This window comes from Trematomus bernacchii, unplaced genomic scaffold, assembly GCF_902827165.1.
Source record: "Trematomus bernacchii unplaced genomic scaffold, fTreBer1.1, whole genome shotgun sequence".
In the NCBI taxonomy this organism is placed as follows: domain Eukaryota; kingdom Metazoa; phylum Chordata; class Actinopteri; order Perciformes; family Nototheniidae; genus Trematomus; species Trematomus bernacchii.
In genome coordinates, this window is record NW_022987609.1 from 3,118,673 (window position 1) to 3,133,915 (window position 15,243).

The window sequence follows — 15,243 nt, forward strand, 5'->3', positions numbered from 1 at the left end:
TTATGTGAATAAACATACAATAAATCAGTTAAGCTTAAAGTTATTGGACCGTCTGTGGCAAAAATCTTCCCAAATGTTGCCAAATATTTCTCTATAACACGAGGATCCCAATCCCCTTGTCCCGGGAGCCTGTTTCAAATCACTTAAAGGTAGGGTAGGTCATTTTGGAGAAACCAGCTTGAGTGTGCTAGAATTTGAAATTACACAGCCGGAAAAAATCTGCCACTTCCTCACAGAGCCCCTCCTCCAACACACACGAACGCGCACATGACCAATGAGGGCACGAGATAAGTTTGTGCACAGATGGAAGGCTGACAGGCAGGTAGGCCATCCAGTTATTTTAGCCGGGCCGCTAAAATGATTGGTCGTACTTTTTACAGCGCTACGGCTTCCACAGATGACATTTTTGTAAGGATTTTTTGTCAAAGCACTTAAGATATTCATTGCTATCGGGATGTTAAGAGCATTCCATGGAATATAACAAAAAGTGTCTCTCGAGCCGGTTTCTCAAACTTACCTACCCTACCTTTAACTATGGATAACGATCTTTTCATTAGCCCACACTGGTTAATACGTTTTATTGTCCGACCCAGTTCCAACTATTTTGACACCATCTCGCATACTCTCTTACACTTCCAGAAATCTGTCAATGATTTTATGAAGTTGGAATGAAGTGCCAACACTTGAAGACGCCCCATGTGAGGAAACACCTGTGCCTCTAAAGAGAACTTGACAAATGCTGTTTGTCTTTGGAAATAAGTGATTTCTTTTTACACAAAAAGCAGCAATGTTAATTAACTCTGACTGTACCACTGTAAATATACTTAAAATAAACTCAGACTTATGTCACACCTAATGTGTGAAAACCAGGGGAAGAGGGTCATCTATGCATTCAAACTGAACTGATTGTCAACAGTACAGTACAGGTGAACTTTAGTGAGTCACAGCCCAGATCCGGTAAAAGAGGACAGAATTTTTTTTTTTAATGGAGACGAGCTTCTGCCCTGACATGTTAAACACTGCTAAAGCTTTGCTAATGCACTTTTGAACACACACACACACACACATGCACACACACGCACATGAACACACATATGCACACACCTTGTACAGCGTGATCCTCTCCACTCGCTCTTTATCTGTCTCTCTTCATTTACTCTTTCTTTGAAAATGTCACACACACACGCACTCTTACTTTCACACTAAAGCTCTCTCAATTTACAACAGTCAAACACAACACACACACACACACACGCGGTAAGTGGGTCTATAAATCCAGCCTAACGTGCTTTGTGGTGACAGATTCAAGGTTTTCACCAGAGCAGTGCAGTGACAAATCACATCAGTTCCCAAATTCATCTCCTCTCCTCTCCTCACCTTATATGGATAAGCCTTGCTAAACATACACACACATACGCGCACACGCACGCACGCACAGGCTAGATGCTAGATACTAACAAACAAGCTACAAGTACTCAGACATGAATTCACAGTTACAGTACACAAAGGCACATACAATGGCAACAACATCCACGTGTCCACTTACAACCACACACACACACACACACACACACACACTAAACACACACACTAAACACAGACAGACACGCTGCAACTTGCCCATTTCTAGAGAATCTCGAAGGCAAACAAGAGGATGTTAACATCCCATTAAAACAGAAACTAAAACAACAATTTCGGTCCAAAACAGGTAAAAACAAACACACAAAGTCATTAAATGTGACAAAATTATATATACAACTGTCTGATTATCCAGACTTAAGGTTTTGTTTTCAGAATAACATCCTACGGCCATGTTTTTTTTCTAAATGCCATTTTTCAGTGCTTCACCCTCATTGTAACGGGGGCGGAAGGACGAATCACTGAGACGAATCAAAACTAAATTCCATCTCTGTAGCTAGATACCGCTAAACGCGTACCTTCTGAAGAAAAAAACATTTTGGGAATTTTGTCAGAAAATAAGACTTTGAAGCATCCCTTTTTGTTAACTTAAGTAAGTGTCCATCAACAGCCAGACTTTCTGTAGACAGTGGAGCTCTACAAGCTGCGGTTAGTATCTATGGATAGGAGCTGAACGTTTGAAATGGGAAGAAAAGTCATGATCAGCTGCTACCAAATAACAATAGTTAGCCAACCCATTCATTATCCACAAACATCACTCGCTCCACTTTTCCATAGGTTTAAACCACTAGTATAATTTTATTTTCAGCAGTAATGATCATATTGAGAGTTAAAACCAGGCTTTCCACACTTTATGTTGTTGGTCAATTATTATTATTATTTTTTATTTTTTGCTAGGTATTAATGTTTTATTGTTGGATTTTAGACTGCTGGTTGCACACAATAAATAATAACATAACTTTACAAAATGTTGATACTTTGCTTATAGAACAAATAAAACGTTTGTAAAGCAATGTTAGCTGCAGTATTACAGTAGGTAACGTTATCATTAAAACAATCATGTGACTGGACATTTCTTGCACAGCTGCCAATGCCGTTTTATTCTCAGATGTTAGGGTTAGGGTTAGGATCAAAAATACCCTGCTGACAACGATAAGTGAATTCTGAAATAATCCGATTTTTAAAAGGATATGAATGTGTTTGAACTTGAAGTAATGCTGATATTGTAACTTTATTGTTTACTTTAAATGCTGTAAGTGCACATTCTACCTCATATTTTCCAACTTACAAACACACCTTGTGGTTTGAACCATGTAGAATGGTTAAATAAACAGGCTATTAGTTATTTATCAGACAAAATATGCAAATCCCAGAGATGTCTATACCTTTTAGGAACTGAGAAAAACAGCCATGTCTAAAGCTTGATGACGACGCATTTTCAAGTTCATCTACCAGGGTGTTGTAAGAGTTTCCTCTGAGAGGCAACAGAGAATGTTCTCAGTAACCCACAGAGACGTTGTTAAATCACATACATATCAGCAAAGCAGCAAGATACAGTCTCTTATCAACTACATGGGCAGCTCGAGATGGAATCAAACCACTAACCCCGGGTTTGCCTCACTATCTGTTGAGCTACAATGTGAAAACTTTGAGAAACTTACAGAGTAATCAAACCAAGCACACAGAGTCCATTCAGCAGCACAGCTCACCGGAGACAAGACGATTCAATGGTGGATCAACGATGGACGACTGAATGAAAAGAACAAACGGGTCCTTCTATTATTTTCTCTCTCAATAACTCTGACGTTTCCATCAATCAACACGCCTTCACTGAAGTAAAGGAGGAAGAGAGACGCGAAGCGGTCCAATGCAACAGGAAAAGATGGAGAGAGAAAGAGAGCTAGGCAGGAAGCAGAGTCAGAGGTATTGTGACACATAGGGCTTCTTGGTTTCTTTCTGAAACTTGATGAATCAGACCTGGTGTCTACACACACACAAACGCCCGCCCACCCACACACACGCACACAACCCAACCCTACCCGGCATGACTGCATGGGCCTATTCATGCCATCATGGCTTGAAGGGAAAAGCTTCTAAAACCCAACATTTACATTCTTTCTTCCTCTAAACTTGGACACCCCTGGAGTCCAGTCTAGACTTGTTTCTCTCTTTCACTAGAACACCAAACTTTACAAATCTGACAAAGTTTCCCTCAAGCTGCATACATGCTTCAGGTATTCATGCATGGGACAGGAATGTTTCCTTATTCTTTGATGTGAAGGACAGTGAAGAAAAGAGGCCAGCTATTTGCAGAAAACAGAGAGAAGCTTTGCTGTTGTTCTGCTTTTCTTTGATTGGATTAAGGTGTACATTACACGGCCAAAAGAAGCCTCCTCTGTTCTAAATCTTTTGGTCAGGATCTGCTTTTCATGGTTTTGGCCCCCAAGTTGCAAAGTATTATTGCTTCAACGTATTTCAGACACCATGTCTCAGACTTCATGGCAACAGCTGGGGAAGACCCTGTCTTGTTTCGACATGACAAACCCCTGGCGCACAGGTTCAAGACTAAATGTTTTTCCAGTATTGTGTGGCCTCCAAACAGCCGTGACCTCGACCCCGTCCAACACTTTCAGAATGAACTAGAACACCGACTGAGAGACAAATCTGATACGTTTTCGGACCTTCTTGTGGCTAAATGGGATCAAACCCCTAGCAGCAGAACAATGGAATAAAATGTTCAAAATCGGATATGGCTCAGGGTTTCCTGCAGCCTATTAACTTTCAAAAGTTAGGACCAAACAGCCCAAATACTCGACAGTTCAATGGAGGCCAAACGGTCTACACACAGCACCACTGTAAGTCATAATCAACATTTATGGAATTTTCTTAATGGCATCTTGCATAAGAGAACATTCAAATGAATACAGAATACAGAGAGAGGCCACAGGAGAGTATAATAGAAAGGAGGGGGGAGACTCAGTTGAGGGAGGGAAGAAGAACTAGGGGGACATGCAGAGGGAAAAGTGGGTGAAGGGCAAAGAAAGTGACAGAAAAAGAGAAAGAGTGCAGGGAATGGGAAGAATGGGGGATAGTAAGATAAGGATAGAAGGTTACAAAAGGGAGTGAGAGAGGAGATAGAGAAAAAACAAGCAGATAAGAGAGACAAGCTGGCAGAAGTTATATATAGTCAACAATGGCGGCAACATGTGGACATTTCACAGACAGTTTAGGGGGTAGAAAACACTGAAATGACATGTACAGTAGAACTCAACCTGGATTTTTCAAGTTGAAACCGATTAAATATTTAAAAAGGTTAAAGGAATGTATTGTAATGTAGTCCCGTTGAGAGAAAACTGTGCTTGGGTTTAACAACTCAAATGACACTGGGTCTTTCTCAAAATGGTATACTTTGTGTTTTCATGGACACTTCAAATGTCATCAGTCATGGCCCAACACATTTTTTAAGTGCTGTTCAAGATCAACGCTTGGCCAAAATGCAGTCCAAGTCTCCATGAATGATCGTGCTCCACACATTTGATTTGTGAAGCTTTGGGAGCCGACTTTCGGATTTGGGGTACAAAACTCCAAAGTCATCCAACTTCACGTTACCAATTTATGTCACATATCGTCACGTCAGGTATTAATAATTGAAGCTTATGAAGATTTTATTTATCCCATTGTTTCAATTCATTAGCTTGTTGAAAATTAGGTGTCATATTAAGTAATTCATCAACATGTTCCAGCATTAGCCCAAAGATCAAAGATTGTAGTAGGAAATGGTTCAGGACTTCCCAACTAACAAGATATCAAGTGAGAGGTCATAGTTTATGCGGAGGACGACATATATTATTTCTATAATTTACATTAGCCTGTTCTTTTGCTAGCAGATAGGATGTTGTATTTCAAAAATATTTTCCAGACAGTGAAACAAATAAATTCACAAAGAGTTGAACACAAAGAGGAAAGCATGATGGGGAAACCGGCAGACAGAAAGAGGAAGAGGTGCAGTTGGTTTACCAGTACGTCCGTCATGTCGCGAGGGCGGGCAGTCGGTTAGTGTGCGAGTCGTCAGCGATGTTAGCAGGCCGGACACATGCATGTCATCCCCCCTTCTGCCTCGGACCTCTCCTTTAAATATATACACACACACACACACACACACACACACACACAGCAATGCACAAATGTATGTACGTGCAAACATGCATTCACACAAGTACGCCACACCAAAGCAAATTACAACACAATAACATACATACAAATGTGTGATATCCCACAAGAACATGCATTCCAAAAACACAAATGACACACATGTAAAGGTGCGCAGACACACACACACACACAATATAACACCCACCAAATGCACCAAAAATACCAAAAAACGTATATTTATCCACAAAAATAAAGGTGTACAAATGCGAAAGCACACACACACACACACACACACACACACACACAAGGGGAGAGAGAAAAAGGCCATAATGAGTGTGTTCCAATCATCCACCTGTCATCTTAAGGATTTTTCTTAAATACTCTGAAAGCATACATTTTCAATAATCCGAACCAAGTTTTAATTTACCAAAAGTTCAGTGAAAGGAAAAGCGAATCAGTGTGTGTTTTGAGTGTGTGTTTCCGTAAACCTCTCTTATGCAAACATTCTGAGCTAGTCTAACAAGATGATTTGATCAAGAGTTACAGAAAGTCTTCTCATGTTACATCATGGTATAGGTCAGGTAATTCTACATTCAATCATGGATGACATTTCTTACATTCACACATTTAAACTTCATGAAGCAAATTAATAATATTAATACTGAATCAGGTGCCTTCCTGTAATGGGTAAATACACTGATACTGACAAGAAGATAAGGGATCAGACACTATGTGACTGATCCACATTTAATACAGGCTCTTCATTCATGTCATTTTAGAGTTCTGTTTTTTTAACTCATTTTTTGCTGCCAACTCTTTCTAGTCCCTGGCCTCATGTGACCTCACTTAAAGTTGCGTACAATGATTTCCATGCAAGTTAAAGTAAGGCATAGAGATTTTGGAAAAAATAACACTGGTAACAAATCACTTCATATGTAAAGTATGGTATGGGTATCAGTAGAGGAACATTTGCATCCCCGGTTTAAACACCAATAACTATTGAACCAACACAGGGCTTAACACAATTGAAAAGTGCACTTAACCAAGGCTAAAAACCCAAACAGATATTGAACCAAACCAAAGTTAAATAATCAGTAATTACACCAAGCCAAGCCTTAAAAACCAAACATGTACCAAAGCAATTCAAAACACCACAAACTATTCAAACAAAACAGGGCTTAACATTCTATAATATTGAACCAAATCAAGGATATATAACCTGTGAATAATTGACGAAACAAGGGCTCTGGTTTTGGACCAGAACATGGCTTGACATTAAACAACACTGGACCAATTCATTTTGGGAACAGGGCTTAATCCCCAGTAAATCTTGTACCAACCCAGGGTTAAAGCAACAGTGAATATTGGACTATACCAAGGCTGAAACAACCTAAAATGCTAAACATCATCTGATGTAACAAAAAATGACCAAAACAACTTAAAGGTGGGGTAGGTAATTTTGGAGAAACCAGCTCGAGTGCGCTAGAATTTGAAAATACACAGCCGGAAAAAATCTGCCACTTCCTTACAGAGCCCCTCCTCCAACACACACGAACACGCACATGACCAATGAGGGCACGAGATAAGTTTGTGCACAGATGGAAGGCTGACAGGCAGGTAGGCCATCCAGTTATTTTAGCCGGGCCGGCTAAAATGATTGGTCATGCTTTTTACAGTACTACGGCTTCCACAGATGAATTTTTTTTATGGATTTTTTGTCAAAGCACTTAAGCTTAGATATTCATTGCTATCGGGATGTTAAGAGCATTCCATGGAATATAACAAAAAGTGTATCTCGAGCTGGCCAGCGAAAGTTTAACTCTATAGATTATTTGTCTTTTTTTCCTTCAAGTGAGTAATTTGAATTTCACATTGGGACAGAGATTAGTAGCAAGGTTGTTGCTCATCATGTCAATTAGTTTCAATGAGGAAAGCTAATGATGCTACGAAGTAATTCTGGAGAAATAGAGTAATTGAGTTTCGCCTCCAACCTAATAAGTGTGCCAGTCAAACAAGACTTCAAAAGCGGAGCTCTACTTTTTAATATACACAAATTGCCATAAAGAGAGTATGACTGAACTCAAATGCTAAATAGAGTACACTTGTATAATGGCAAGGGGCCCTATACCTTCCCTGTAATTGTTTGATTAGATTTTAAAGGCAACGTTAAGCTTAATTAGAATTTTGAAGATTTAATTACCAAAGAAATATTGTCAAGTGAGGACAACTCCTAAGGCCACACTTCCCAGTAGAGGTGACACTTTTTTAAGATGTTTCTATGCAATTTATTGATTCTTTATTTGGTAGTGGATAACTAAGAGGAACAAGGAACAAAGTGATAGCGAGGTGGTGCGTAAACCACAAAAGATCCCAATTGGAACCAAATCTAGATCGACAAATAACTTTGCTAGCCAGGCGCTCCGAGGTGATCCATTTCTGACTTTTTCAATTGACATATGGCGCAGATCAGATATGCGTTTTGAACGAGGAATGTGTTTGATTTATGTTTCTATATTTATTTGGCTGATATGCGGGCTTTATTGTGTAACCGCTGATCATATTAGTCGTGCTGATTTATTGCTTGCTTTATCATTTAGATATCAGAACTGATTTTTGATACTTTAAAACATCTGAGTTTGGTAATTCAATCTGATAATAATAATAATCTGCTAATGCAACTCTCATCCAAACACATTGATTGTTTGGCCTGCCAAGACTTTTAGCAAGAAACCACATGACATCATAATCTACAACTGATCAATCCAATACATTTAAGTCATAATTGGAGCATTGTGTCAAACATTCCCTGGTTTCAGATTCTTAATTTACGTACATATCTTAAGGTTTTGAACAAAAACAATGTTTTTTTTTAAATGTGCTGTTGGTTTGAACTAAATAAATCTTGCCGTTTCCAATTAGCAGCTTGTTTTTGAGGGCCTTGTGGACAGCATATCACTTGGAACTCCAAATTTGGTGACTTTTTGTCGAGTTCATTAATAGAAATATGACATGGTCCTCTATGGGCTGAGAGAATTCTGCGACCTCTGGATGGGATCCTTTCAAAGTCCCACTGGATGACCTCATAAATGTGTGGTGGTCCAACACAAATAAAAGGGTTGCTGGACAAACATTTGATGTTTGGGAGATGTTTTCTTCTGACATCAGTGATGACATGGGAATGCTAGTTTGGCGTGGATTTTTATGGATTTAAAAAGTTCAAACCAATAACAAGAAGTGACCAGAACACCAGACACTCATTGCACAAGATAATGATGATGATGATGATGATGATGATGATGATGATGATGATGATGATGATGATAATAAAAAGGCAAACACCTTTGTGAATGGCAACCAGATGCATGGACACAAAGACACAAATCACCACAGTAAAGGTTTGCATGAAGACAGATACAACAATAAGATACTAAATAAATAAAAGAAAACAAGTGTGGGCATGGGGTTCAGAAATAGCAAGAGAGACAGAGGAAGAAAATTGTATGACCAACTTAAAAAAAAGGGGAAGTAAGCAACAGACAATATGAAGAAAGACACAGGAAAAGGAAGTGTGTACCAACTGGCAACAAGAAGAAGAAAATAAAAAAAGTCTCAAATCCTGACAGAGCACAAGTCAATATCTGAAAGGTGGAGTTTTTCTTAATCTCCGGGTTGGGACCCCAAATATAGTTCCAGATTGCCATGTCTGAGACCTGATACTATTGGTCCTTTTTTCCATGGTGAAGCAGAATACAACTGCTGCTTATGTTATCAAATCTCTGAATACATGTCAGATCATAGATTAAGAATGAGGATGCCTGTGATTTGTGAGGGGGTTTGTACACTAAATGTGTTTTTAGCTGTTTAATCATACTTTTCCTCCTCATACTTGGTTTGTTCAGTCACGTAGGATAAAAGATAAAGGCTTTTACACCAACCTCGCCCAGACCCTTACAAAAAAATCTCACTTCCGTTTCAAAAGGCTTTCTTTTTTTCTGTGAACAGTGTGTAATTCGAACCAGCTTCAAGAATGGACCTCAAAACACAAGGATTTATGAGGATAAAAGGAGATGGATGTTGACATTTGATAGCCAGCAGTTCCACATGCTCGGACACACCAAATGGAAAACAGAGAAGAAATGCAAAGAGGTCCGCTTTCAAAGAAGTATGACACCTCATTCAACCTTTATTTCTAGTTTAAAAAGCACCTTCTTGTGCAATAACTTCACCCTAAGCTGTCCAGTATGATTAATTTGCATTTACTACAAAGTGAAGGAGACTTAAAAAATCTGTTGAAGAATATCCTCTCTGTTCTGCTGTACATTGACACAACAGCCATTTCTGCTTTTCTGTGTCTCTTCCTCCTAAAAGTGCTGGCCAGAGGCAACACCTTATATGGTCATAAACAGGAATTATATAAGAATCATATAAGTCCTGAAAGGAATATTAAAGCTAAATCTTACACTAAGGTTGTGCTTTACAAGATAATATATAAACCGAAGACTACTACTGCACTGCTGTAGGAGTAGCATGTAGGAACTTCATTGTGTCAGTTTATACATAAACATACCATCAAGTACAGCAAGGTCACTATAAACTCAAAAACCACAAAGACACTGCGTGAAAAGGAAAGGAATCGTACAGTGATTTCTTTGTTTTAATGTCCCAAATACCAGCTGAATTGTACTGTGTCACTATATCTGTCTGGAACATATTATGGTCTGGGTTGAGTTCTATTTGTAGGCTTACATGGGTAAGGCAAGGCCATAACTCTGTCAAAGTTTAGAGTTTTGTTCCGATGTTGAACATTTAGGAACTCATAGTCCTATGAGGAACAGCAGCCACTGTACTTTCCACTTTTTAATTTATAGTAACCTGTAAACCTAAGATACCGAGAGGGACTTAAGATGCTAAGACATACATTCAGCTATATGGTACAATTTCAACAACTTGCCTTTACCTTCATTATAAGGTTGCAATCAAGTATCATTATTTTCAAAAACATGTTCTCATTTTAAAAAGTACTTCTGGATTTGACTGTTACTTGTCACTTATGTTGGTCATTAAACTAAAAAAACTGAAACGCAGCAGAACAACATACCTTAGGTTTCATACCCTCTATGTCTAGCAAATGGAGTGGGGATGCACCAATCCAATCTGCAACAATACCGACTTTATTATGTGAATTGATTATTGGCTAGACATGACCAATCTATATTACATGGTTCTCTTGGTCAGTGTGATTAAATGTTGTATTTCTGCTATCATTGACATTGACACATTTTACATCAGGCCTTCAACTCAGTTTTTAGCCCAACAACCATCCCAGGCCTTTTATCCATGGAAAGCAAAGATGGAAATCAGTATGTTCTAAAATAACAGATTCAGGATATAGAACAAAGAATATTAAACTGCATCATATCACTAGCAGTTAATGTTTTTGAACCATTAACCAAAAAGAGGGCAAGGCAACAAAAGGAATTACCAAATAATCTTTGGTTTTGTGTTGGGTAATTGAGTGTGTTTATGCAGATTAACATTACACAAACCTACCAACTGACTCTGCAGACTGGCAGCATTAAGGCTACAAACAAACCATTAATGGTTCGACACGTGTTTAAGTAGAGGGCGCTGTGCAACATAAAAGCCAGTCTTCACTTCTTCCAAAGAGATCACCTGCTTATAAAAATACTTTATTTTTGTGCTGGATTCTACAGCGACAAAGGATGCAATGTTATCCAAGGAGTCAATGGATTTGTAGAGACAGAGCTTGCATTTTTTATCAGAAAAAAATGGAGGCCTTAGAGCCATTTCTACATGTTGTTGAGGTTAGCACCAAGCACTAGAGAGAAGCATAATTCTCAAACTAGCAAATTGCTACCTAGAAAGCTAGCATACTCACTAACACAAAACAAAAACAGACATTTACAACATCAACTGATTCTGTAACACTGATAACCGACAGCAAATTCCCCTATGGGTCGTTAGATTAGGCATTCATTCAGCCAGATAAGTAACTTATCAAACATAATTAGCTTTAAAGCTAACTAGGACAGCTTCCTTCAATTTTTCAATCATATATGTACTTTTCCCATCTTTAAGTATTTCACAGAAGGTGCACAATAAGGCTTTGTGAAGGCGTGTACAGCAGAATTGTTGCAAAATGTGGCTACTTCACTACAAGTGGTAGCAGAGAGATTTAATGCGCATGTACAGTATGGAACCCAACAGTCAAGTGGACATTAGCCTATAAACAGAAGAACTAAGCATCAGTGGTGTCAGCAGCTGTATGTGTCCAATTGGGAGTACTACCATGGCAAGACAACGTGCCATTTGTTGCCAAGACCAAATGTGTTTCAGAAAGTCAGAAATACAAAATAAATAACTTGTTGCAGTTTTTATGCTAGGACTGCATTTACACAAATTCAGTTTGATGCTAAATGTTATTGTCACATGCTTGTTTGTCATCGGCCTCGACGACCTGTGTTACAACTGAACCCTTTCTCCCCTATGAAACATGCCTTGAAGGTTCCATGGTTATCAACGAAGGAAAGACTAGTCCCTTTCTTTCCCCCACACACACACACTTACTAAACATGACAACTAAAAGAAGGTAATAATGACAGAAGGAAAACTCAAATAAAGTAACAAACCCATGTTTACTCCTTCTAGAGTTGTCTACCAATAAGCTGCTTGTCTGTTTTTCGGCGTCCTGTTTTATGTTAACGTTAAATAAAATAAAAAAGAGCAGCTAAAGACAGAGCGCTTGACAGAAACATGGTGTCATTAAGACACCGTACGAACCCGTTTAAAAGAAACATTAAAACACGGAAAGGTGACAAGACAATGGTTCGCTCGACTCCTTCTCCTCTTTTCCCCAAAGATTTTCTCTCTGCTTCCCGTTTTTGAGAAGGAAGCAAGGAAAGGAGAGAGGGGAGGAATCACGGAGACCGACCTTTTCCTCAACACCGCGGAGCGAGGAACAGCCCCGCCGCTGACTGGAGACCAGGGAAGGGGGAAATTAAACTGGAAGAGCACCCCTCCCCTCCCCGTGTTCAAGCTGGTTTCAGCAGCCGATCAGATACTCACAATCTTGGCATTAATAAGGTCCGGAGGGCGGTATCCGCTGCGCTTTCGGAGGCACATCCGTGTGGCTTTTCTCTTCCTCCGCACCGGGGGGTTGGTGCGTGAATTTTTTTAATTTTTTTTTTATAAATATCCTGCCGCCGCCGCCGCTGTGTCGGAAGAAGAAGGAGTCCGCCTCAGTCCTCCCCCCTTCTGCTGCTCTCCTCTTGCTCGGGTTTTTCCCAGAGAGAGAGAGTGGTAGAGAGACCGAAAGAAAGAGTGTGTGCGCGCGTGTTTGCGTGTGTGCGTGTGTGTGTGTGTGCGTATGTGTGTGCGTGTGTGTGTGTGTGTGAAAGAGAGAGAGAGAGATCACCGCCCTAGCGGACAGAGGCGGCAGAGCGCATGCGCGGATTCACACGGGGAGACTGGAGTTCTCTATAATAAAACTTTATATACTGTACATTCACTTGTATTTGTTGTAGGCTACATGTTGTTAAACATCGTAAAAGATTGTATAAAGCAATAATTCATGGATACATTTAACACACATTTTGTTTTACTTTTACTTTACATTATAACACTATATATAAAGTATTACCGGTAGTAGCCTATGTAAATGATGTTATATATTTGTATGCATCCAATTAAAAAATATGGCTGCAGTTTCATATATTGTGTGAAAAGCTAATCTTATTGGTATGCAGCTGTTCATATATATAACATGTATGTTAAACAAATATGATAAAAGTGCCACGCCTGCAGTTTTCTGAATACTACATTTTAAACACTCAAGAGCACATCACAATAAACTTTCATACACTGTCCACATGTTATCACCACTAAACTTGGGACTGTTATGATACAGTAATTTAACTTTTTGACACTAAATAAGAGAACAAATTACTTCTACAATGTTTTTAGTGTTTAAATTCCCTAATCATTTTATAGATGCAGTGCGTTGAGAGATGAGGATGATGTGTAGAAATCAAGTAACTCCAAATAGGTAAGGTAAGCGTTATTTTTGGCCACAATTTCCAATCATATGGCCTCCATTTTTTCTTTATTCCTGCTGAGCAAATTTGGAGAAAAAGTTCAGTCAAGCCAATTTCTAAAAGTCTGGTCGTTGAATTCAAAGCTAGATTTCAAACTATAATTTTACAGGACTCTGCAACACTATCTTCTAATCAACCAACAATGGATCGATGAGGGAAAACGTTGACTAAAAAATAACCAACACATACAGATTCATTCAACACCAGTGGTACTACACAAAACTTTTGAAATGTTGTAGGACAAGCAGAGAAGAAGCTTATAAAAAAAGGTTATGGATAACCTAGAAAATCAGTGACCAACCCTCAAAGACTTCTGTATATTTTTAATTTATTCCCCTAGATGATTTATTTAGTGTTGTTTGGTTTTAAAATGGGATATAATCACCATTTTCTCAGTATAATTTGAGTTTTAAAAATATATATATTTTCGAAGTGACTGCTTTAAATGATGTGAATGGAAACAGAGCAACAGAAGGGGGCGCCATACACTAAGCAGAAAGAGAAACAGAGAGGGGGGGTGATGTGGATGACCAAACACACAAATGATCAAAACACTGCTTTGAGGATATCTAAACGTTTGCATTTCACCCGTTTAATTCTAATAAATCAACATCCAATAACGTGATATCATAATTCTAGTATAGAAGTGTTTCCTTTCTGGTTTCCAGTTTAGTGTGAGCCCTGAATATTCCAAAATGGGGCTTTTCAGTTCTAAAATGAGTGTTTTCAAAACCTACAATTGATGATGAGTTCACTGAATCAGTCCATCAAAACTAAATGCTCTTATTTCCCGCATTAACACAGGCATAGTTTTGAAAAATGATCCTATTGTTATGGGAACACTATCAAGACACTGTGTCCATCAACATTTCACCTTCTTTGAAGCAGCTACTTATAATGGTTTTGAACAGTTGACTTCAAATATTACAGGTAAAATCAGTTTTTATTGGCTCCCCCTGTTGGAGCACACGCTGACACTGACGCAAGTTGGCTTTAGTTTCCACCACCATGTGTTATCAGAGGTTAACCTTTGATCGGTTATGCAATTCTGAATCATATCTGTGGCACAAATCTCCTCTGATATGTGAATGGGGCGTGAAGTCTTATCAAGGCATTTCCACGGCCTAAAGCATGCCAGCCACTTTGTGTGTAGGCGACATACAACATTTAGGAAGGCCGTAAAATATTGCAAACCTCACTTACACAACAACATAGTGCAAACACACACAATAGAGTGGGACTGCTGACACAATGTGAGTAATTACTTTTCTGTTAATATGTGAAGACATTGCTCAATGATGCCAAAAGCTGTAAAGAGTGGGAAACATGTGGCTGTCTTTGTTGATTCAATTAAATATACTAAACTTGCCACATGTTGAATATCCGGTGCAATGTTTTTTTTCACCACAGGGGAGCACTAAAGCTGCATATCAAGTCACACAGCATGTTAAGGTTATGCAGATTTGTGCACACAGATATTGACCAGAACAGTTATATTCAATATGCTCTCTCTGCCTCAAACATTATATTTGTCCTGCAGTATACCAGGTCTGTTTGT

At 38.9% G+C, this 15,243-nt stretch overlaps 1 protein-coding gene across 1 annotated transcript in view; it reads right to left on the minus strand.

Annotated features, from left to right (window-relative positions):
- rgs19 (regulator of G protein signaling 19) overlaps window positions 1–12,940 on the minus strand; it is a 31,020-nt gene extending 18,080 nt beyond the window's left edge. Inside the window, exon 1 of the mRNA XM_034131778.1 lies at window positions 12,658–12,940. Coding sequence (XP_033987669.1) covers window positions 12,658–12,714 — 57 coding nt within the window. The 5' untranslated portion in view covers window positions 12,715–12,940. The remainder of the gene's footprint in view (window positions 1–12,657) is intronic.
- Window positions 12,941–15,243: the final 2,303 nt, after the last annotated feature.